The sequence below is a fragment of the Nanorana parkeri genome, unplaced genomic scaffold (assembly GCF_000935625.1).
Source record: "Nanorana parkeri isolate BGI_ZX_2015 unplaced genomic scaffold, ASM93562v1 scaffold2, whole genome shotgun sequence".
NCBI lineage: Eukaryota > Metazoa > Chordata > Amphibia > Anura > Dicroglossidae > Nanorana > Nanorana parkeri.
Window position 1 is genome coordinate 3914442 of NW_017306270.1, and position 26701 is coordinate 3941142.

The 26701-nt window shown below is 40.6% G+C and overlaps 1 protein-coding gene across 1 annotated transcript in view; it reads right to left on the reverse strand.

Annotated features, from left to right (window-relative positions):
- ADAM12 (ADAM metallopeptidase domain 12) overlaps positions 1-26701 on the reverse strand; it is a 392267-nt gene that overhangs the window by 193612 nt on the left and 171954 nt on the right. The window contains exon 4 of the mRNA XM_018558790.1: positions 3995-4073. Coding sequence (XP_018414292.1) covers positions 3995-4073 — 79 coding nt within the window. The remainder of the gene's footprint in view (positions 1-3994; positions 4074-26701) is intronic.

Consider the following 26701-nt stretch of genomic DNA (forward strand, 5'->3'; position numbering starts at 1 on the left):
GATGTAATGCACCCCTCACGATGTACGATTCCAGGAGACAGGCAATTTTCGGCTGAATTCATTTGCACCCTGCACACATCAACACGAGGCAGAGCCTTCGCAAACATCAGTAGATTTGCTCTGAGGCTTTTCTTTTAATATTCAAAAGGAAGAGGAAAGAAAAAAATCTTGATTTGCAGAGGTGAAATCTTAACCCTTTTGCTGCCAAGCCCTACGTTCCACTTTTAACCTCGGCTGGCCACAACATTTTAGCAATTTTTCACCTTTTTTGTTTCGTTTTCAATTGCTGCTTTTAGAGTTTGTAAAAGACCCCCCCCCCCAAACTATACATTTCCTGAAAGCACAGGACCGGTAGAATAAAAAAAGATGGTGCTACTAATTTTGCAGGTCCTGCGTGCAATAAGCGCGCAAATGTTTATCAAATCAATATTAAACCGATAAAAATACACAATTAAATTGATAAAAGCACACTAAAATCAGTATCGGTGCACACAAAATACCCTTTTCCAACTATATCTAAAAAGATAAAACTGTATTGAGGTAATCTTAATTTTTAAGCGAAGCGGTAAAAAACTGTAAGTAAGCAACTTTTGTTAAAAAATCTGTGTTGTGGTAACGCCTGATCTGCATTGCTGTTTGTGCACTGTGTTGTGATAAAATGATGCAGGCATATATTTAATCGCAACACAGCTTATCACAATGCATGGCAATGCATCACAACGCTTTGCCATGCACTGCCACACAGTTAAATGAATGTTATTTTGAAAATAAAAAAATCAAGCACTGTGATGTTCTACAAATGCACTTTCATGTGCATGGCATACACCACAATATGGTGCTTACTTTTACATGTATATATCATATGTGTGTGTGGGGGGGGGGGGTTGTTTCTTTTTTAATTTTTATCATTTTTACATTTTTAATTTTATTTATTTTTATACAGGGGGTCTGACATTTCCCTTTTTGTGATAGAAAAAAAAAGATTGAGTCCTCAGTCTCTTTTGCTGCAGCCCCAGCAGTGAATGAATAGGAGCACTCAGCACAGAGGCTTCCCATTCATTCACCAACTGGAGATAGAGAATACTGTTTGAAATTTGGAAACCTGAACTTAGCAGAAAAATCTGTTAGTCTGTAGCGCCCCCCTGGATTCTGGAGGATCTGACATTTCATCTCAGAGATGGATCCCTAGCCGGAATGTGGGATACGTGGAGTGAATAGGTTGCCAGTCACTTTTAGAATTTTTATGATGCTTTATTAGAACCAACAGCAAAACAGGGAAAGAGGGTATAGCACTGGAGACATCTGATGAATGCAGAACTCCAGACTTGCCAAATGCTTTCCAGCTTCACAGTGTAGAACCAGAAGTGGGGTGACACTGTGTTAAAGCACCATAGTTGGCAGACATTTTGAGATCTCCCCTGAGTGAGACACAAGACTTCTCTCTGAGGTCCGAGCCCATCTTGGCTTCTCAGGTACCTCCAGCAGACAACATTCCTCCATGGCTCTCTATCCCAGGAACAATTCTGGACCCTGACTGAGTCCACATCTGGCCACCTGTAGGCTTCAGGTCTGGTTAGACAGCACACATGTAATGCACCTCCCCAGACAGGAGCCCCAGTGGAGAAAGAGGCTCTCACATGGTCAGACCCAGATATTTATGCTCTCTGCCAGCATGAACCATTGGCCATGAAACTTCTAGTGATTGGCTGGAGAGACACAGATATCCATAGCATTCCATTATTGGTTGCTCTGCTCTGTGGCAAGCCTACACTCAGCAGCAGGCAGATGCAATCAATAACAAAGCCAATTTGATTATTTCAGTTTACAAATTAAACTAAACCCCCCAAAAATACCACCCCTACAACAAATAGAAACCTTGCAGAAAAAAAAAAAAAAAAACAGTTTGACTTATAAAATTAGCCCTCCATACATGTAATACAAAATAAACCCTCAAAATAAATAAAAACCCCACATTATTGCCCCTTTTAAACAAGGGGAGACCTGTTGCAATAAATAGCAGTTTAATCCAAAATAAAGGCCATATGAACAAAAAATAATAAACATACACCCCAAAAAAATGAAAACCTCAAAATACCACAACGTAAATCAAAAGCCCATTTTTTAAACGTATCAACAACAAAAAGTGGACAGGACAGCAGCTAAAAGTAACTGATAACCTTAAATCAACCACCATATAAAATTAAAGATAAAGAGTCACCAATAACAGGAACACAAAAAAAGTAAACAAAGTGGTTGAATGCCCAAAATGCTAGCACATCATCATACTGCATGTTGCAATAATATACTGAAGACATGACAAACTCAGAATCAACAAGCTGCATGTAGTCTTAAAGGGGCTTACGGATGCCCTTTGTGCCTGTGACTTATATATTATCTATAAATTGTCATTTCTGCTGCAGCCTCCCCTTCTCCCCACTATGCTTCCAATACATCATGGCAGACAGCAAGGCTAAGGCATAACGCAAGACCTACAACTGACATGTAAAGGTCTGTGTGAACAACAAAAAAATAAAATAAATACAAATAAAAATGGGCACGTGTGAATAAAATCTCTTCCTGTAATGGGAAATATTTTACTAATCTCCTACAAGGAGTTAAAGAACCCCTTTAGAAAGTTTACTAAAGAAAATGGCGTGATTGCAATTTGCTGCTCTTTTCATGTGTAAAATCTACATGTAACATGCAAACACGGGAATACTTGAGTTAAACACACGCTAGCGTAGAGCAGTACGCCTATTTTACAAATACACATATCTACGTGTCTAGCACACATTGCAGTGCCAGACAGCTTGGCTCCAGAATGACAACACATCAGCTTCTTGACATATTCATGGACTTGCATCCCCATGGTAACTTCACCAGGTTATGCTTTATGATTTGGCATATTAAAGTGCTTCCCTGCGTTATGTTCTCCTTTCCACATATAGCACAATACCGGTCCAAGGAAATCCCACGGGAGATGTAACCCCATTAATCTGACAAACGGTTGTTTCTGTTGTTTGGCCCCGTTACTGGGCGGCTGTCAAAGCATGTGGATATCATGGCCAGCACTGGAATAGGTGCTAAAAAGTACATTCCAGAGAGCCGTGAACATGCTGCTTTTAAAATCGACGCCAAGGGACACATCCCACTTCTCTGAACACCCTGTCATGTTATCCTGGTATTCATCCTTTGAGCCAGGATGCCCAGTTATGTGCAGTCCTCCTTTGATTCACATCCTATGGATGCCATTGCATAAGAGCTTGCAAAAGAAGCAATCTACAGTGTCCGCTGGTTAAAACGCACCACCTATAAATCTGCCAATAAGGAATTGCAGGAAACTTGGTAAGCATAGCAGCAGCAGCATTTCCTGGACTGACTATGACTAAAGTTGGCCCCATGCCTGTGAAAATTTTATTCAAAAAGTTTGTTTCTGGATCCTTTGATTTTCTAAGTCAATGATCAATTTAGTCAATGATCAATTTAGATCGCAGAGAAGGAAAAGGAATGTTAAGATCTAACGAAATTTCGAATGACATTCTTCAAGTCTGTGATGGCGTTATCAAATGTTCTGATGAGATTTTTCAAAGGAACATTTTTACAGAAAGCTGCTGTACAGGTGTAAGGCCAACGTAAAGTTAACTATGGCAAAAAGCAGAATACCCTGCTGCAACAATGTCTAACAAGTGCACGAAACTTCAGATACAATATCTTACAATGCCTTTTTTTCCCCCCATTGTTGCTCATCTCAATAAGGGCTCATTCACACCAGCAGTTATGCTACACTCTGCATGGCTGCTGGCGTGCGCTGCTGCTGGTTCCTTCTTCCCTTGGTGTGATTAACCTTTTTCTGGACACACACATCTTTTTGACATGTTTTACAGCTCATCAATTTTCATTACCCATTGGATAGACAAACTGACAGCCACCATAGGCTTTGTGCTGAAACTACAGGATGGCGTAATATTATGCCGTAATTTAATGGGAACCTTACCGAGTGATTATGTGCAGTGATAACAGCAGTGCCGCCCTCAGTGTAGTGCGTCGTTGTGAAGTTGCCAGCAAACAGCCCCCTGGAAAACAATTAAGCATTTATATTAGCATAGGCAGGGAAAAATAGCCAGACACTTCGCCATCTTATTTCCATTAAAGGACATGAAAGCATTTGCTGAAAATATTAAAATAGAAAAATGTATAATCGCCATCTGTGTTTTGAAAAAGATTTCCGTCCAGAGCTATAAATGGGAGAACTGAAATTAAATTATTATGTGAAAAACACGGCTATTAGTTCAGGGAAAGAAAACTTACATGGCTACAATCAGTAGGATGTATCTTATTTTTTTAATATCTTTTTTTCATACCATAAAGCCAAAAAAAACCTATTGTTCCTGTATTTTGGTATGATCTATGCTTACACAATAATTAACAATCCACTGTGAGAGATTGTTACATAATTGCTCCAAATTTACTTCGAAAATAAACATGTACATTAACCACTTGAAGAACAGGTGTTTCATAAAATTCATTTCAGTACAGCGTTGCATGACAGAATAAACGTCAGTCAAAGTACTGCAGCGTTGAACACTGAAAAATGGCCTGGCCAGGAAGGGGGTCTCCCTTCCTGGCCAGGACAAATCTTTAATAAATTCAGATTGAACTAAAATATGTGACAGGTCCTCTTTATGGAGACATCAGGGGTCTCCAAGTCACCCCCCAAAAGAAGCCGATGAAGCACAGATCTGCTCCATCAGCTTCTTTCCAGCTTCTGAAGACCACACCGGGCACAGCGGAGCCCGGGATCAGCGGGACAACGGCGGGGGGGACCGCGGAGAGGGGGACCGATCGGCACCCCATACAAGCGATCCGCCGGCTCTAAAGCCGGCGGATCGCTTGTATGGTAACAGGCATCGCTGCCCGTTTAAAAAAAAAGGCAATTTCCCGCGGAGCACGCGAGGGGGCGTGTCTGAGCGGGCGTCTAAAGACGCCGTTTTTGTACTATGACCGGCCCGGAGGCAGTTAAAGGAGAACTATGGGGTTAGGGCTTTTCCCCATAGTTCTCCTTAGGGTAACGGGAGGACACAAACTAGCGTCTTCCGGTCACCCTAAGCTCAGTATACTGCGAGCTACAGCTCGTGGTATACTGAGACGCCGCAGCTGAAGCGGATCCCGACAATTATGTCGGGATCTGCCCAGCTGCGTGAGTGTCATCTGGCTCTGCCTATCTAGTGGCAGAGCCAGCTGTACCCGACCCCTCCCACGTCCGTTCCGCCAGTCAGCGCTGGAGGATCGGAGCGGGGAGGGGGGAATCCAGTCCATACCGTCAGAGAGCCGTGACAGGATCGAGAAGTGAGCGAACGCCGGTATGTGTTCGCTCACCTCCCGATCTACTGAGTCGACCTGTGATAGTTTCATTGTCACAGGTTGGCTAGAACTATGAGGTGAGTGAAAAACACTCACCTCATAGCTCTCCTTTAAGGCTGGTGTCACACATGCAATCCTGTTGGTGGTATGAACTTACCAGTGACTGAATTGCTCACCTGCTTCCATGTGTAGCTACCTTGTTGCCCAGACAAAAGAGGTGACACTCCCTCGATTACATAAATACTGCATACATAAATAAGTAGTTGCTCATCCAGCGATGAAGCAACACAAGTAAACGAGGATGCTGTCACATGGTGGCAGGAAGCAGGTCCTCAGCCCTGCATATGCACAGGGTCAACCATCCCTAACTCCTGGCCACAAAAAAGAGTGGCAGTGGAATGAAGGCAAGATGAGTATGTAAAGCTAGTGGGGCCTTTGTTAAAGTAAACCTGTTGGTTTGCCCTGTATAGGAGCAACACTGGTACTTTAAAGATACCCGGTTATCAACTTATACAATTGCAGGTATAAGCACAGTGTCATAAATGTGTCTTTTTTTTCTAAAAACATTTTTTTTATCAACTTGCAATATGCTTTTAAACTTTTTAGTAAATTTAACTTTAGGAAGCGTCAATTCCCTAGCACAGCCCCCTCCTACCTTGCATGTCACAGTTCTCTTCTGGAAGTATCTAATTACGGTTATGCTGGCCCAGTTCCTCCATCCCTCCCCTTACTTTCCTACATAACCTTTTATGTAGCTGCCAGGGGAGGAGCAAAGATAAATACTATAGAGTGTCACATGAGTGGCAGCTCTGAGTCTGCTGGGGCTGTTGACATCATATCCAAGATGGCAGCACCTGGCAACGGTCTCCGGGCTTTGAGGTGTCTATACAGGGGAGGATTTACAGGTGCATAAAATACATTTAAAATGCACATATAATGTTATGAGAAGATTGTTGTTGAAATTAATGGTCTGGTGATAGGGTCACTTTAAAGCTGTGAAAGAATTTGGTACTGCACCGAAGTTTTGAGATACTCACTGATAACTGCTGCTGTTGGCACTACAGTATAAATGATCCCATTGCAGACTTTTTAACTTTAACTAGGGACACAACAGTAATAAAAGAATAGGGTAAGGCCATACCCTCTGTCAGCTTTGTATCACGGTCTATGTTCCCCCCTTAGAGATATCCCCTTAATTTTTTGTCCTTGTACATATGTCTCCTGGACAGGATGTGAGGGGATGTCCTTTCAACTGGGTCATAGAAAGAAATAAAAAGCTGATCGGGGACCTAACCTTCTCCCCACTTAATCCAGAACTAAATTTTAATCTTTAACAAATGTATATAAAAAAATGAAAAACAAATCTAGAGAAGCAAACTTGAATGTTTTTTTTAAATAGCATCTGCTTGCCTTGACCATTTACATTCCAGTCATATGGATGCCGCTGTGCTGCATCAGGCAGCAGGTGTGGATTTAAAACAGTGTCAAGCTCATTCTTATCAGTAATTTAATTCATTCAGCAGATCTATTCTGAGGCAGGATCTAATTTACTGGTAATGGCACAAGCTAGGTCATTGACCTTGTAGGCCCCTCTTCTCCTTGATCATATTATATTTGCTGCAAGGCTGCGAAAGAGAAAAACAACATGGCACTTGTGTGAGATATTAACATAATCTCAGCACAATGGGAGAGTAGGCCTTTGCGGAGATTCAGCATGATGCATAGTGAACATACTAGGCCTCTAAGGTCGGAAGTCCACTTCATGATGATATTAAAATCTCCTTTTTATAACAAAACATAATTCTCAGCAAACACACACCCTAGGCAAAGCATGCTTTTATTGTCAGGGTCTTGCCAAAGATTAGTTTAATTTAAAATGGAAGACTAACATTTCTATTGCATATGTAACATTCCAACCACTTAGTACAATATAATATTTTGCTACAAATGTAACAGAGGCATTCAGGCTTTATTGTAGGGGACATTGCTCCCATCTCAGCACCCTTGTAGCACCAAAGCTCCAGTGATACAATGCATGATAATTTAATGTGATAGCTATGAGGGGGTAGACCTCAGAAAAGTCAACACAATTTTGTTTAGCCTCTTACAGAAAAGGAAGGCAACAAAGGAACAATAAGATGTACTTCCAATCAACCTGCTCAAAAGTCCTAACTTTAAATGAAGTATCTTCTCAGACTACCTAGTTTCTAGTTGCCTCGTAAGATAACCGCAACCAGATTAGTTGTTCTCAAAAGATTTGTTCCCAGACAATTATTCCCTACTCCACATGCCAATCACCAGTCCTGGCAAAGAGTTGCCAGTTTGGCCAAATGTGAACATATCTGATCTAAATGTATATTTTCTTTGCTATAAATAAAGCTTTACGACTTGAACTCAGTACAGCTAGGCCAATAAACCACATTGACTCTGCTACCTATACTGCTACTGCTCAAACCTTTCAGACTACTTTTAAGCCCACATATGGGCATTTTTTGGGGGGGATAAAATATCCTGCCAGGTTTTTTAATTTGCTTTATGACCCCAATTGGAAAATTTCGAGATGTGACATGGCGCAATAAATAATGGGTGTGGGAGTCATCAGTACAGAACAGAATGGAAACATAAAACAATGAAATCATTTTTCACAAAGTACATGTTTTATGTTGGATCTTTTATGTTGGAGTAGGCAAACATTGACCCTCCAGCTGTGGTGCAACTACACAAACCCATTAGGCATTGTAACACTGACAGCCACAGGCCTGACTCCCAGAAGCAGATACATGAAGTTTCACCACAGCTGGAGGGCTGGAGTTTGCCTACCCTTGCTGTAACACAACACGTGGTGTTTTTACAACACTGGCAAAAACATTTGCCGGTAGTGCTTCCTTTCCACCTATATGCTTTTTGTGGCAGTACAATACTGGCCTATTAAAACCTAACACAATCATTCAGATCATAACTTTATCTAAAAACTAGTTTATCAAGCAGTTTCTGTAGTACATGGAGGATATATGTACAACCAAAGTTAAGCTGTTAAGAAGGAGCTAGTTATATGCTGTTACACAGTAGACTAAGTGTATACATATGTTATAAGCAATGATTTGCATTAATCCCTTCATCCGTTTAATCACAAGGATTACAACGATGTGGAAACAGGGAAAACACAATTGTGTATAAATTGATTTGTGCACTGGCGCACATCCAAGTACATGTAAAAAGGGATTCAGATTGCCAGATACTTACACTAATTGGATCAATCAGATCAGAAGTCATTTTGGCCCCCCACAAGTAGAACGCTGTTTATATTTTTTAATGGTCATACAAGCTAAAAGTGTATACAAATGGAATCTGGTGTACTAAGAGACCCTGTGGATTCTTATGACTTGGGAACTCCAGAGATAAGAGCTCCTTGGCATTCTTTATATAATATATTATAAAACATGCAATGGGGAGAATAGGACCCGCTTGTACTGGTTCCATCAGTCCTGGGAAAGTAAGCACACAGATCTCTCCAGTGCAGATCCCATGAGATCCCAGTGGAGATCCCAGTGGGTGGAATAAGCCTTCCAGGCTTTTTTTTTTTTTTACAGTTCTAGCATATGCAAACCATTTCCTGTGACAGAACATGGTTTACATTAACATTTAGACAAAAAAAGCAGGTAGCGTACAAGGTATTCAGCAAACAGAATAAGAACTTCCTGTACAACTGAAAATTTCGGATACCAAAAGCTTAAGCAGCCACACACAGAGTGACAAAAGGATAGCAAAGGACATTCCATTATCCCTAGCAAATCTTTGTTAAAGGAGAACTATGAGGTGAGTGCTTTTCACTGACCTCATAGTTCTAGCCGACTTGTGACAATGAGACTGTCACAGGTCGGCTCAGTAGATCGGGAGGTGAGCGAACACATATTGGGTTCGCTCACCTCTCGATCCTGTCACGGCTCTCTGCGTGACAGTCGGAGGGGCTGGATTCCCCTCTCCCCGCTCCGATCTGCCAGCGCTGACTGGCGGAACGGACGGGGGCGGGTACAGCTGGCTCTGCCTCTAGATAGGTAGAGCCAGCTGTCACTCACGCAGCTGGGCGGATCCCGTCGTCTAAGTCGGGATCCGCTCCGGCTGCGGCGTCTCAGTATACCACGAGCTGTAGCTCGCAGTTTACTGAGCTTAGGGTAACGGGAGGACGCTAGTTTGTGTCCTCCCGTTACCCTAAGGAGAACTATGGGGAAAAACACTGACCCCATAGTTCTCCTTTAATATAGATGCTAGGGGACAGGCAGTCCTCTTGTATCATATCAAGGGAGGGATCTGCTGCTCCTGAGCCACATTTTTATTGTTTCATTATATCCCCAAGTGGAAAAACAATCTTGAAATACAATCATCTTTCAGTGTTCTAAATCAATTGTGATACATTATAGAGAATAATATATGAAGATAAAATAATAAGGATGATCACAAATCACCAGACTTTAATGAAAAAAAAAAGTATTTTGTTCTAGTATGGACATGGATATGGCACATATTCTTATTTTCATACCACTGGATACATTCTACATACTATAAAGAATTGACTGCTTTCCTCTCTTCATCCCATAGATGCTGTAACTAACCCAACAAGAAAAAGACACAGCTTGAGGATATATTACAGACATCGTCGATAATATGCCTGTCTAATATATTTCAGAGAAAAATGGAACAAATGACTGTCTAAAGGTAATGCTGGGGGAAGGGGTGGGGGGGCTTTTTTTTTTTTTGTTTTTTTTTGCTGCAGCCCCAGTAAAAGTGCCATGCTCAGCAATGATTCCTTTTCCACTGTAAAAACACCCCACTGATTGCTGCCTTAGAAAGTTATGGACTACTTTAAGTGTTTTCATCCACCCAAACCATCATCTTAGCCCCAGCCACCCAGTATAGAAAAGCAGTAAGTAGCTTTGGCGCACAATACAAGCAGCAGGGGAGCAGTGGCAACATCAAAGATGAAGCACTAGAGTTTTTGGTTACTCTTTTCATTCAAGCAGCTTGAATGCAAGATGTGACCATCAACTGATTTAGTGACAGACTGACCACCAATGGTTAAAGGAAACTTTACTGAGAGAAATATGGAGGCTTCAACTGCTGACCTCTCCTTCTACTGTCATGCTAGTCCAATGACTGACATTAGCACTTACTGACTCATTGACTTAGACTCACTTAAGCTGGTCATACAATGCTCAGATTTTAGAAAGAACTTTCATACAAAAGGACTTTCTTTCGTCTTTCAATTAGTTGATGGGGTCAAGTTGATGAACGATTGTGACCACAGGAACAAAGAAAGTGGAAGGAACAGAAAGGAAAAGTTTTATTGAATGAATGAAATTCTAACAGTGAATTAGGTTTTCTTTCGCGAAAACTCCGTTCATTCCTAAATCAAATGTTGAAATTAAAATGAAATGATGGCAATGTTGGGTGGTACGTTTGTTCGAAAATCTACTAGTGTATGGCCAGCTTTAGAGCAAGTGTAGATCAAGTAAGCTTTGACCTGGAAATCTGCTCATTACTTGCTTGTCTCTGATTTAGAAAGCATTGAAGGCAGGCAACTAACATTTTCAGAAGGAGCCTAGATATGATATGCTCGATATCATGCTCAGTAGAAGGTTCCATTCCTTATTAGGGGTGATATGGTAAAGAGAGCTCACCTAAGGCTGCAACATAACCCAGAGGTCACCAGTGCAAGATGCCAAAAAATGATAGGTCCCCATTGAAATGTTGCTATGGAGACCTGTGATTTGTAAATAAGCCCCTAAATCAATCTGTCATAGGCTAACTTGCAGTTTTAAAAAGCATTAAAAAAAGATGCAACATGGCTAGCAACTGCAGATAACACGTTTTTTTTGTTCACTTTTTTTGGTTATGAATCAGCACCATGTACCACCTTTAAAGTGTTAAAGAAAAATTAGTGACGCATGTGAGCAATTACTGCCCAATATCTGCACTGAACAATAAATACATTTGATAAACTGGAGAGACAACCAAAGCGATCGAGTAAATTATAATTCAGACAAATGATACTATAATTAGTGGATGACGTTGATGGATGTTTGAAATGACGGTCTAATTCCTTAAAGCTGCATTAATTTAGTTAGTTATCTGGCAAAGCAGCTTTCAGTATTAGAAAAATTATGATATATGGGCTGATAATGATAGAGTTGCAAATAAGCTTACAGAACCTTTTGAGGGAGAGGTGGTAACAAACTCACACAATTTCAATAACATAATTTGAAAGAAAATTGTACTGAAAACATATGGTGGTGGTGGTGGGGGGTCAACTCAACATGAGAAAGATTTCAGAATAACACCAATAAATTGTTATTTCCCAATAATTAATTAGACTTTGGACATAAAATGGTTTACAGAGCAGACTATACAGTTTAATAAATTGGTACAGTAATACAATAATACATTAGTTGGTTGCAATTTTTTTCTTTATTATATAACATAATTTATGATGAATTTTTCCTCTCCATCTTCTTATAATAAATAACAACAAACAAATTACTCAAATTATTGGGCTGCCTTGACACAACGTGCAATAATATGGGTTAGCCTGGGTACGGTAAAGCAATGCACTAGAGCGGACAAGTGTGAAGTGATCCTAAGTATAGGTTCCTTGCACATCACTGGATGATTGCACTGAACTTTGCTTCACTTTTCTAAGTAAACATTTACTTTAGTGAATCAAACCTAAAAGCTGGTTAAGCAAAGAAGCAAATATTCAAGGTTCTTTAATTTTTCCACAAAAGAAGTTTAGTGATAGCACCTCCCATATTTCTATCCCAGGAGGGGATCAAGTTCTAATTCACAGTCCAGCTCTGGTGTGTCCCAGGTTACCTGCTACAATCATGTAGACCTGTCAACGTATAATCATAACATGCTGAAAGCACGTCCCTTTTACTTAAAAGATACAGTAAAAATTTAGGAACAGTGTGTACTTTACAAATGCTAACCATTTATTCTTGTAAGCATTAGGAAACAACATATAATGAGGATTAGGAACATATAAATACACATATCATTGGACTGTTTCTCTCACTCAGGCATAAGCCTTTCTCAACATTCATTATGGATGCTTTTTTACTTCTCATAAACATCTTTTCCAATTAACACATGCTAATCAACTGCTTCCTTTGGAAACATGACTAATCAATCCTTCATTTTCCTCTTCTGTTAATTATATTGTGTTTGGCTTTTCGCTGTGGTATTCTGTTTGAGGCAGGCTTTGCCTCCATGGAAATGCTTACGTTTTTTTCCATTTTTCCTCCAAAGATGTGCAGGCTGCTTGGGAAGCAGCGCTCTTGTCCTCATCATCCCTCAGGGCTCTCTGCCTGCACCATTGTCCATCTGTGCTTTCAGTCTGTCCTACTGTCACTACATGTTCTCAGTCTGTCCCATCACTCCATGGTTCCTTCAGCCTGTCCTGTCATTGGCCCTTGGTGCTCTCAGTCTGCATTGCCATCTCAGCCTCTCCCATCACCCCTCAGTGCTTTTAAGATTGTCCCATCATCCCTTGGTGCACTCAAGCTGCACCCTTGATGCTCAGCCTGTTCTGCTGTCCCTAGGTGCTTTCAGCCTGTCCCATCATTTCCTAGTTCCCTTAGCCTACCTGCCCCATTGTAGCTCAGTGCCCTTAGTCTGTACTGTTATCCTTCAGTGTTTTCAGCCTGTCTCATTGTTCCTCGGTGCTCTCAGTCTGTCCTGTCAACCCTCAGTACACGAAGCCTTTGCTGATACCCTCAGTGCTCTTAACTCAGGAAACTCAGAAGGTAAACCTTGAAAATGTGTTCAAGTACCTTAACTATTACAAATGTATTTTATTTGGCCATTAATTTGCTGTATATGCTGACATTGTCCTTCCTTCTGGAGGGTGGCTACTTGTGTTCCCCATGTTTCCTGTGTGTGTTGTAAAGTAGCCTCCGCTCCAAGCTTTGTTTTGAGGATATACACAAATAAGCTACATTTTAGTTAATGTACTTGAATGCTAACAAAAATGTAGCTTATTTGTGTATATCCTCAAATCAAAGCTTGGAGTGGTGGCTACTTTACAACATACACAGGGACCATGGGGAACTAAAGTAGCCCCCCTCCAGAAGAAAGGACAGTGTCAGCACCAATATAGAGATGATTTGAGGATCTACAGCCGAGTGATACACAAATAAGAATTTGTTTTGATAATAGTTAAGGAACTTTAACATATTTTTTAGGATTTAACTCTGGAGTTTAGTGTCACTTTCATATAAGAAGCTCGATGATTAGAGGGACAGTCAGAATAGCTGGCAATTTGCACAAAGGACTTCATCAAAGAACCATCTAAAAGGAAAGACATTTTTTTTTTTTTTTAAACATCTTTTTATGTGTGCTGTCTCGTCATCCCTTGGTGCTCTCAACCTGCCCCCTCAGTACTCTCAGCCTGCCATGTCATGCCCTCAGTACCTCCATTTCCACCCATGCAGAGCCCAGAGATCAGCCATGACTATCAAAAACAGCACACTTTCCATCACAGCAGTTTCCATGAGATTGAATTTGTATCCAAGATACAAATAATGGGATTTGAGTTTCTTAGGATAACTGGGCTTTACATTTGGGATCCTGAAAACCATGATCAGTTTAATAAAACATATAAGGAAGAAAAATCTGTGAGAGAAAGGAAGAACAAAACAAAAAAATGTTTGTCATTAAAGGAGAACTCTAGATATAACCAAAAGGAGCAGTAAATGTATATAGCACCAAGTTAAGTACACTTAATATTTTGTATAAACTCTACTCAAGTACCTGTCGTTGCTAAATTAGAAAAAAAAGGTTGTGGGTAAGTAAAGTCTGAGCATTTAGAGAATTCACACAGCCAGACTTCCAAAAAGAGCAAGTTCCAAACACAGATGAGAGAGGGGGGGTTAGCAAGAGACGGTGGGACAGCAAGTCACAATATGTGTCAACAAGTAGGATTTAGAAAGTAGAACTTCTGCTACAAAATGAAACTCTAACAGGCAAAAAAAAACCACCCTACTTTTCTTTAAAGGACTGGCAGACAGTAACTTTCACTTCATATAATTCACAGATGCGTATGCCAGCTTATAGTGGGGGAAAGCAATAGCATTTTGCCTGGTATATCCAATTATTTGTCACACCTAGGTTCAACCAAGAAAAATCTAAAGAATCCGGGAAATGTATACAGGCATTCAACTGTTGTGTGTATGTGTATATATCTATAGATATAGATCTATCTATCTATCTATAGATATATATCGAGAGAGAGAGAGATATCGATATATCTATCGATATAGATATATCTATCGATATAGATATATCTATCGATATAGATATATACATACAAAATGGGCTACTCATTCTTGTGTTGCAGTTTTTGGCTGGCCTGCTTTAGAGAAGGATGCTGATTTCATTGACTCATACAGTCATCAGCAATAGAGAATATCATTTTTTTTAAGAAAATGGAAAAAATGTTTTGTCTTATAAAATTACTTTAAGATAAATATTACAAGAATAACTCTCAACACTTGTGATTGCAGAAAAAAAACTCTCCCCCCCCCCCATTTATTCATCCATATTATTGTCTGCTATATATAGTCAACTAGAAGTAAGATGACTTGTCTTCAGACATTCATTTTTGAGCTTTTGCTGTCAGATGGCAGAGTGAGCCTACAGCTTTTAGGATGTTTCAAGCATAATTGTATGTAACTAAGGAAAAATAAATCAAGGGCAGCTTATCGAATGTCTTATGCATTTGCACATACTCAACTAATCCAAAAAAAGAGTTAAATACACAAAATATTATTTTTCCAAAACGCTTTCTGTGTGCGTAGAATGAAATTTAATTTGGCATTGTGGGATGGAGCTCGGCATTATTAGTAGGCAAAGCCTGTGGAGCATGTGCTAAACAGAAAGGAAAAAGCAGGGAAATGCCTTGCTAATAAATGCCATGTATTCATTACCTGCTGATACCATCATAAGCCATTGTAGATGACAATCACCAGGAAGGTTATTCTGACCTTTATAGTGCACATAGGTACTACAGCCAGAAATACACTCACTGTATTATTACACAGAATGTTTATTACGGTTATGACAAAGCCATTGTGGGTGTTCGTGGAATGAGAAAACAGCAAGTGTTTGAACAAAGGGCTTCTAAAATTAAGGACAATTGGCTCCGCAACCACAGTAGGAAGGGGTCTCCAAATACAAAAATTAAGTAAACCATGTGACCTAGCAATCTTTATCATGCAATACTGGCAAATAACAGATACCCTAACACAGCTCAAAACTATATCAATTATCTATGTATCACTGCTGCATGATATACTTTGCAACTACTGGCAGCCATATTGGTGTGTTCACTGTAGCTCACAAATCATAACATGCTGTGCATTTGATTTATCTCCGTTGGGTAGGCAGAGGTTCAGGAACATTGCCTGCTCTGGGGCCCCTGCTGGTTCTCAGCTCCTTTGCAAGAGGGAAACCCAATGACTTGCTATTCTAATGCACCAGTTTCCACCCTATTCTAGCCGAACATTGTACAAGAGATTTGTCACTTGAAAACTGATATTTGTCAGAAGGACTAACACGTCTGAGAGTATCAAGCCAAAATATCAAGCTTAATTTCAGCTGAAGCTTCCATTAAGTGAATAAATTAACTCAAGATGCAGACAGACAGCAAAGGGTTAAGCTGATCTCCAGGTTCCTCATATCCCCACCCGCTTCTAACTGATCACTGGCATTACACAAAAAAAAATAGGATTTTTGTATTCACCATAAAATAAGTTTCTTGGATTTAAGTAAGGCACATAGGATTCAGAGACAATTGTGTTATACTGCAGCCTACACTGGCAAACATAAAACCCAGTGACCAACCTGAAATAACCACTACCTCTCCCAGCATGCTTTAGTTTTTTAGAAAAGCAGTACAAGGGGTAATATTACAAACACAGAAGGGTGGGACCAATGTCCCTTAATTAACTCCAATAAGCATATCTTATGGTACGTGCAAAAATCCTTTTATCCATTTTCGTTCATTAATGGACACAAGATTAAGATAATATTGGGATATACAAAAGAAGTCTAATGGGTGGACAATAGTAACCAAAAGCTAACAGGTCCACATGAAAGAGAAGATAGAACTGGGAGCAGTTTGCAGCTCAAAGAGCTGCCTAAAGGACCTCACTCCCCAAAGCTGCCTCAGTGAGGCCTAAACATTACAGGGAAAACCTAGAGAGCATATGACCAGAAGACCAGCTGGCAGCCTTGAAAATCTGGGAAACAGTTGTCCGAGGCTAAAGAGCCCAAGAGGCACTTGCAGATCTAGTAGAGTGAGCTTTAACATGACAAGGGTATTTTCAGAGGGACCCCTTACTACTGTGACCTCCCCCCACAACCCATTCTACTCAAATAAGGCACTCCAGACTTCTATGGATTTCCAAAGGCCACAGCAGCCACTTGGTCAAAACCACCTTAGAAAGTTCTAGGCCTTAAAGAAAAAAAAAAACCCTTGCAGTGGGGCTACTCCTTCACTGCAAGGGTTAAGTGCTGGTTTTGTCTACGGTCTAAAATATAATAAAAAAGATATACCTGAACCTCAGTCCTGCAGCAGGGGCCACTCAGCTCTCTTCCCCGCCACTCTGAATGTGTTATGTCCCTCAGTGTCCTCACTTATAATACAAGTCAATGAACTTATACTAATACATATGAGGACCGAGGATTGGGTGAGTTTTTTATTTTAGATCCTAGACCAAAACGAGCACTTAACCCTTGCAGTGCAGAGGTAGCCCTACTGCAAGGGTTAAAACAGAACTATGGCCCAACCTTTTTTGGACATAGTTGTCTTTAGGGTCACAGGAGGACATTTAGTAATGCCCTCCTGTGACCCAAAACTCAGCATAAAGCAAGCACAGAATATATTAAGTGTTGCCTCGGTCTCTCAAGACCTGGACTTCAACAGCCATGTCATTAAAACCAGAGACCATGAAGCAGGGTGGTAAACCGGCCCTTGAGGTAAGAGACACGGTCGATCTTGAACAGCCCACAGGAAGTCTCCCAGAAGATTGATCAGATCAGAGTACCACATCTGTCTTGCCCAGTCCAAGGCTATGAGAATCACCAGAATGCCTCCCCCTTGATCCCGCAAAGAAGGACAAGGTATTTGTTTCAGAGAAGGTATAAGTTTGAACTAATTATGAACTAACCTTTCTTCACAAGGAAAGAATGAAAAAAAAAATTGCAAATGTGTTAAAAGGGTGTAAGAGGGGGGTAATGTTTCCTGAACATGAGCTTTAACCATTAGCTGTCTGGGTTGCATCCTGATTTTGATTCATTGACTTTCAGGCCCCGTTCACACCAGGACAGTTCGGTCGCACGGATTTGTCCACCTTGAACCGCCAACATGAACAATCCCATACATTCTTATGAGGATCATTCATGTAATCTTGCGGCTCCGCACAATCCAAACCCCCTTCCACCCAAAATGCTCCCTAAGCTACATTTTTCACGTTGATCAGCACATTTTCCCTATAGATTTCAATGGAAACGCGCTGATCAGCACGTTTTGGGACATTCGTTTATTGCAGTTCAGCGCTGAAATGAGACTAAAAATGCCCCAAAATGGCCTTTTAAAAATTGTGTGGAAACCGCGCTGAAACGCTTCTGCGCTGGTGTGAATGGGGCCCTTATGGGAAGTTTCAGTTGTGCTTTAATGTAGACTGATCCTTTCAAGGAAAATTATCGGGGCCACACAACTAAGAGATTGACCCACAATGCACAAACTTTATCTGTCGTACGGGAAGGCAGATCAGTTTATTACAAATTCAATCTGTATTCTTCAACTTCAGCAAAGTTGCTCACAGAATATTTGCATATGCCAAGAAAGAGGGGGTAAAAATAACCACCTCATCGTAGTTTATGATTACTTTAGAAAAACAGCAGAGAAAAAGTTTAATTGTATGCTTTTGAAGACACTACAAAACAACTAATAAGCTGAAGATAATGAGCTCTCCAAACTCATGTATTTAATAGCACTATGATCTCTGTACACACGCCCCCTCCAAAGAAAGATATCTATCCGCTGTGTAATTAAAAGTGTCTAGAGAAGCTTCAGATGCCTCATATATCAATAATACCGTAACATGTCATAAAGCAATTTCTACCATTACAAGGAAAACAATGCAAGTGAAACTTATAAAGCTTAATTAGGACATTCTGTGAATGCGTCAGAAGTAACAATGCGATCATTAAGTAGCACTAAACAATGTAGCTAAAGATTGAGTTTGTTACTTTTTGAGAACTGCACATTGTTAACTCCATAACAGACTTACTTATTTTAAATGTACTAAGCATACTCCTCTTCAATAGCAATGCTTTTGCTAGATAGGAATGAGGGTTCGATTTGCAGGGAATATATAAATATTCAAGAGTGACCTTGGAAAGTCAGTCCTCCCCCAGGTCTCCTGCCTGGGGGAGGGATGCTGTTGAATGTCTGATTCTCCCAGGCCTTCTTTCTTCTGCAAATTACCCTGTGCTTGGACAGAGGCCTGGGTTCGGGGGCCTATGTTGAGTCTACATATGAAGGAACTTTAGCCTGAATAAGGAGCCTAAGAAGCTGGATAGAAGCTTGGTCCTTGACTGCAGTATAGTAGACATGTGCATGTGCACATTTGCAGCAAAGTGACATTTGAGGGGGGAAAAATATTTTTCTCCTTCTCTAATGTCACTTTGTTTCAACGAACGAAACGAATAAGAACCGAAAACGAAATGAACGTTCGAACTACCGCTACCGAATTTTGGAAATGGAAATTCGGATTCGTTTGCATTCGTTATGTCTGTAATTCGGAATTCGGATACATCCGAATGTCCGAATTTCCGAAAATTCGTCCGAATTTCGATTCGGAACGAATCGCACATGTCTACAGTATAGTGATATCTCTCAAAGGATCCAGTAGCTGCACCATCTAGTACCTTAAATCCAGGAGCTCTATTCAAAGAAAGCTGGGTTGGCCTAAAGATTATCTGTGAAGTCGGCAAGTACTTTTTTTTGCCTCTCAGTTCTGGAATTTGCAACACCATGGGTGTCCTGTGCCCTAACCCTCTCCCCAAAGAATGTTGTTTGAGAGTAAATTAACTTCTTGGTTTGCATCTAAAATTTACTCCAATGACCCACTGTTCACATTGCTCTACAATTGCCGGGGACCAGACCCTGAGGTGAAATGCTAACCTCAGGGGCATGCAACACATGGTAACACTGCACTTGTGTATCTAAAGGATAAATACTATTGCCATTTCATCACAGATTTGCTCTAGGTTGCCATTTGAAAAATATCTGCATTCCATGCATTTAAATGTCTAAAAGTGCAGTCTGATATTGGTAGATTCTCATAGGCCAAGTAAGCTTCAGGCTCATTATATGGCTTGGATACTGAAACAGTGAGATCTGACATAAATACCAACTAATAACATCCAGAAGAGGACCAGCGATGGATTGCAGCAGTGAGCCTGCTGGGAAAATTGTCTGTCTTCTGTAAAGTTACCTAACACTAAAAACGAATAAAGAATGCACAATAAAAAAAAGTCAGGTGGCATGCATAAACCAGGAATAAAAGGATGTATGCAGGGTGAACAGTGTTTACATTATCTCCCAACCATTATATTTTTCTGTGAAAAGAAACTTTTAAGCAGCTTTGACCTTGACAATGTTATCATATCATTGTATTTCTCACTTTTTATAGGGTCTTGTCGCTGAGCAATGCTGCATTTACATCACAATCAGACTAATATCAGCACACATAGTCTGAATATGATTATAATTACAATGGAATACAACTGAATGCATGGCACATGTGGCTGCCGGCTCTCTGGACTGCCCCCCGCCTGCCGTTGCTATGGTTCTGTCTACCTCTGCTGTCTCTTTGAAGGTCAAACTCGCTTTAGATAAGAATCTTCTCTGTATTGCACGGCCAAAAAAACCTGTTTGCCTCTGCCAACTTCTTCAAAGTGTTAACAAATTGAGCTGCTGACATTCGCTCATCCCTGCATGTGCTGATGAAAACAGAATTGTTTGGCCGTGATTAATGGCTTTAGGTGAATAAACCTGTGACATGGCACTCACAATTGTATCTTAAACTGTGATGGGCAGATTCATTGCAGTGTGGATGAAATCAGATTAAATAGACAATGTTTCCTTTTACGGATAATCCACATAAAACATAGGAGGAATATCTAAACCAGGCAAGAAAAAAAAAAAAAGGGGGCATGGCCTGCATGTTGCAGACAGATAGGAACTGTGCAATTGAAAGAACTATTGTTTTGGGCTGAAATAGTAAATCTGAATGAAGTGCATTTCCTTTCGTATTTCTAATAAAACAAGGATTAAGAGGAGAACAAGAATGTTTCTCAGGCTGGTAGATCATTTTCAGTTGGGGAGATGGCAAGGGCAGAGTTCCTTGGTCTACCTCTTGAAGTTATTTACAAGAAATCTGTGAGAGGAATAGGATGTCTTCCTGAAAATGTTCCTGGTCTGTCACTAGCTTCAATACTTTTTAAATCACAGCTTCTTTGAGGGGAAAGGCACAGGTGGAAAGGTGGTGAAGATTCAGCAGGATGATGTACTGAGAAAGCCAGGGGGGGGGTCACACAAAACACACAGTAGACTTTACTTGAGCCAGAGCTGTAGTGCTCATGGTAAGGTACTCTTTCTGAAGGAACCTCTGGTGGGGAGAACCAATGTGTACTATGAAAACCATGCCTTCTGTGAGCTCACAGCACCCGAAGAATAAGGATTTGAGAGACTTTATGGGCTGTATTTTGTAGTTATATTCAATTTCCAGCAAGCCAATGAAAATGTTCCTATACTATGTTACAAGGGGCCAAACGGGGAAGCTTTAGTGCTTCTGTAATTAAACTATTGGATCTATAAAAGAGTACTTTTCCAGGCTTCAAGCCTATACACAACAACCATGGCTACCATCCACAGTGCAATGATAACAACACGAGATTTTGTGTCAGTGAATAGAAGTAGCCTTATTCATCTGCATAAAGGCCATAAAAGTAGGCTTGGGTCAGTTATTCATACATCTATTGGAAACAGTTGTCTCCTCTCCACTGGCCTGGAGTGTCTACATTGATGTGAAACTGCTTAAAGCCAGTTTCACCCAGTCTTTAGATGTCTGTGGTTACCTGTGCTTGTATTGGCCGCTGCATTAAGAGACAGAGAATGGGGGAGCAAAGCCTGGTCCACCAAAGGTACTCATGGGCCTCATTGTTTTATCTTGTGATTGCATTTAGAAAACCTTTAATAATCAAAACACTAATTGCCCATTGAGTCTATGTGAAATATTTAAACTGTGATTGATTTCTCCGCCTTTTCCTCTGCTGGACCCCATAGCTCTCCAAGTCCAGCGATGGCACATAGTCTGCGTCACCTGAAATAAGTTGAAGCTAAACAGACAATTTGGACATTATAAAACCACCAGCAAACAAGCAGTGTGCTACCATCAACTTGACATAAATTGCTGGGCTAATTAAAACTGCATCTTTAGCCATCATTTCAAGCAAAGAATAGAGGAAGCAATTACTCATCTTACAGTATCTTTAAAATTAATGCGAACTGATTTGTCGAGCAGACAGACGGCAGAGAAATAAACAAAGACCTCATCTTATATTGCGTAGCCATCCTTGTTCCTGCATGGAGTCTGCGGTGATTTATACAGAAGCAGTTCACTGTGCTGAAATCAATTTCAAGAGTTAAAATGAATCTCATTTTTCTGCATCAGGCTAAGGCGATTTGTAGTGTGTAAAAGGGAGAGATGAATATAAATTTAGTCCGGAAGAAAAACAATTAATTTATAACGAGATTTCAAACATGAAACGCTATCGCCAACAAAGGCTACAAGCACAAAAGACTCTGAGTGTTTGTGTATAAAAAAGAAGAATCATTTGTAAACCAATCTGGCTTTGAATCATTTTCACTACTACATTTAGGACATACAACATCATCTTGGTTTTTATTTTAAGCATAATTAAAGTTAATATGAAGACCACAAGCATCTCCAGTGTCCATCTACACTTTTCTGTACTGTAGAATGGCAGACAGTGGAGGAAAAAAAACCCTCAATAGTAACAAAGACATGCAACTCAACCTGGAAGTGTACAGATAGAGCAATTTTAAGCAACAAGTAAAATCATTTAAGGATTTGCTGTTGCTATCTAGGAAACGCTATTGCTAAACTGACATCAAGTCCACCGTGTTAACCGTAATCAGAGTTGTATTTAATACACTGCACCATTAACAACGCAGAGTGTTCGTTTTGCTGGACTATGCCATCCTGTTACATGATTCTCTGTTGGGAAACTAACCTCTTTCTTGAAGGGCTTGTTTACAGCATAGCAAATGCCTTAGCTTGTGCAAAATGTGCATGTGATTTTTAATTTGCACTGCACCACGATACGTTTTTGTTCAACAGTCAGCTGGCTGCCCAAGTCCCTCTCCCATCTAGTCAAGAAAATCGGGAAACTCAGGTCTCCCAAATTCCAACACAATTTTATAAAATCGGGAGATGCACCTGGCAGGCCTACTACTTGAAAGAAACATAGTTTTAACAGGACTCAGATCCCTTAAAGATTGTAATGGTCTAGGGAGCGATGCATGAAAATGCTGTAACTGTGAATATCGCCAATAATCCAGAAATGTCAAACCATTAGGATCTAAAAGGGTCTCCAGAGGTGCCAACACCGTGGCCCTAAGCACGTGATGGAGGCGGCTAGGCTTATCCACCTGCCAGTCAAACTTCCTGTCCCATTTACCCGGGACCAGTCAAGGGTAGCAGAGGAGAGTTGTACCGACATCCAGCTGTACATTCACTTCCACTGAGGCTCCCCACCTCTACCCAGCGGTACGGACGTTCGGGAAGCTGGATTTTACAGCCAGGAGCGAGCAGTGGAGGCACAGGTAAGTTTTTACCTATTTGGTTACTTTTTTATTTTTTAAAATGTTTTTTGCATGTATCTACTACTTGCTAGCAGTACATATATGTAAAAAAATAAGACTTTAATACCACTTTAATGCTAAAATGCTGTGTTGAGCAAAAATGCTCCATGCCGGCATGCAGTTTTTTTTACATTGCCTTGCTACATGCCCATTTTTTTTTAACCCCTTCGTGACTGACGACGTACAGTGTACGTCGCCAGCATCGGGGCTGTTTAAACAGACTCCCGGCGACTTTTGCCGCCGGGACTCTGTTTAAACTTGTAGAGCCGACTGTCGGCTTTACAACAGAAGCGATCCTGGCGACTTACCTGTCGCCAGATCGCTTCTGCGTCCCGAAGAAGGGGCAAGGAGTTGCGCTAATATTGCGCAACATAAACATTTTCAACTACCACCATTTTATTCTATAGGGTCTTGGCATTCAGAAAATATATAATGTTGGGGGGTTTTACGTCATTTTCAGGCCTAAAATGTGGAATATAACATGGGTGCAAAAAATGAAAAAAGGGCCTCAGTCATGAAGGGGTTAATAGAACACAGCAATGCGAAATCATAAGACATACGTTTATTTTGCCTTAGGCAAAGCAACCTAACGGTGATAGCGTGAACAAGTCCTCATAGCAAGGAGCATACAGTAAAGGGGGCTGAGAATGCTTGGCCTGTAAACACATATCTCCAATCACCTCAAGATGACCCACTGCTTCCAATCATACCAATTTAAAGCGCAAGCATATTTAGAGCAAAAAAATTACCATTGATCATTCTTTTCTGGACTTTTCAGATAATATGTCCTGAGTAGGATAAGTGGCCACATATACCATTTTAAATTTACATAGCAGTTAGAGTCATACCACAAAAGAGAACATATTTTTACTAAAGGGGTCATAGTGAAGTATACAATTCCAAAGAGGGCAGGGGGAGCAATTGCTTCTGGACCTGAAAAAGGGGGGGGCAATCCATAATTTAGGGGGGGGGCCCAATCCAAAATTGACCAACTGTGTAGTTTACACTGTGTAGAGCATTAAACAGTATTTCTCTATTTAGTTTTGTTGTTTAGACTACAGTAAGGTTTATACGAACTAAACATGCAACAGTTTACCCAATGTTATCAAATGTTAGAGCATCCCAGACTGAATAGAACAATCATGAAGATGTTAAGGGACCCTAAACGAAGAACCACAAACGAAGAACCACAAACTGAAATCTAGTGACAGATAGTTACAACTTTTCAAAAATTGCATTGCTTTACAATATGTGAAACAATGTTTAGCGGAGTTCATACAGCTGTGTAAAAAAGCAAGGATATTGTGATGAGCTGGACAAATCTGAGTAGTCCATTAGTCAGCATGAGTTTTCCACTATCATTGGGAGTAGTTGTCCCTGGTGCCTAGATAAGATTGACTCACTAAAGAAGGTAAAGTAGATCAAAACTCAGAAAAGATGATATTTAGTTGGCTACATTCCTGTGCATCAAACAGCAATGTAGCTTTTTTCACAACTTTTACATCCCTTTGTGCATTTCACTGCTTATGATTTGCATCTTTCCTTTTTTCATCATTCCTGTCTTCATGCACTAACTCCAGGATTGGCTGTACATGATAGTTCTGGACCAATATACTTGCGACAACAGACCATGCCTGTGAGAGGTTTGTCAGCACAGCTGCTTGGGGTGTAGGGGACAGGGTGACAATTATGGACTATACTAGATCTGTAAAAAATAAATCAAGACAACTGGACTTGCTGTATTTTTCTTGAAGATGTTTCACTGGTCATCCAACTAGCTTTCTCAATTCAGAATGACTTGTACAAAAATGTTCTGGGAATAAATATGGTGAATGTTGCTCTAATCTTATCATAACCAGCATGGGTAAGGTGTTGATTGCATTGGCATGATTGGAGCTAGCAGCAGTTATTAACCCACCCAGATAAAGGTGTTAAAACATTATTTTATGTGGCAGACAACAGATGTCTCACCCCCTCCCCACCTCTATTGAAACTTGGCTTCTCCATTTTTAGATAAATGGCCTTTTTTTTTTTACACCTCTTTCAATCCAATTCTTTAGACTGACTTCAAAGGAGTGACCTTTTTTCCTTTAGATGTAGGTATACTGCTGAATCCTGACCTTTTTCCTTTTTACAGATATACCAGGACCTGGAGGAATGAGAACCTACACAGACATATGCAATATACTGTATACACACAACAACACTCAAGGCATACGCCAATAAAATCAAACATAGTAAATTGATTTCTTGCTTTTAAAAATTGATGTGGCCGTTTTGAGTGGGTGTACCAGTGCTTTATTCCTTACTGCCATTCATTTTCTGTCATGTAACAATGGTATGCAAGTGGATTTGCACTGCACAGTTTTATGTGGCACTCATTTATACAGAATTACATTTTGACTCAACATACAAAAAAAAAAAAAAATAATGTCATTACACCTACAAAATGATCTTATTGCTTTACTGGAATTCCTCACCTACATGCAAAGCACCCTCCATATAAATACACGCAGACACTATGACGCCCGCAAATCAATAAGCACGGCATCATAGTGGGCAGGTCTAAAATCGCACATACGCAGTATGGAATAAGTGGTAGTCATAACTATGGGGAAATCTATTGAGTCCACACGTCCCTTGCCGGCCCATAGAGCCGACCATGAGCCCAGCAATATATTGGGGCCCCTCCCCTCAACACGTCTGACAGACGTCTGACCATCCATTGGTGGTGATATCAGACAACTATATTGACCAATCAGATGTATTGTCCCATATTGTTGGAAAAAAAATTCAAATATAGTGGGGGCCCTCCCCTCCACATGTCCGGCAGACAGCACCAACTCCACCTGCCGCAGGTAGGAGGGGAAGTCAGCATCAATCTATCCCCAGAAACCACTGGGGACATACTGTATAGGAGCGCTGATTTCATGTCAATCTCTGGGGAAATGTCCCCAGTGGTTTTTGGGGATAGATTGATGCTGACTCCTTGCTGACTTCCCTTCCCACCTGCGGTGGGTTGGGTTGGTACTGCCTGTCGGACGTGTGGAGGGGAGTGCCTTCACTATATTGCTGGGCTCATGGTTGGCTGTTGGGGCCGGCAAAGGACGTGTGGACTCTCTCTGGACCTCTACTGGCTACATTTGATGATTTTTAGAAAAAAAATATGAGACAATACTTCTGATCAATATGTAGTAGGTCTGGGGGGCACCCTATGTCAGCTAATATACCGATGGTCAATATAGTTGTGTGATATCACCACCAATGGATTTTTATGATTTTATGGATTTTTATGATTTTATGGATTTTTATGATTTTATGGATTTT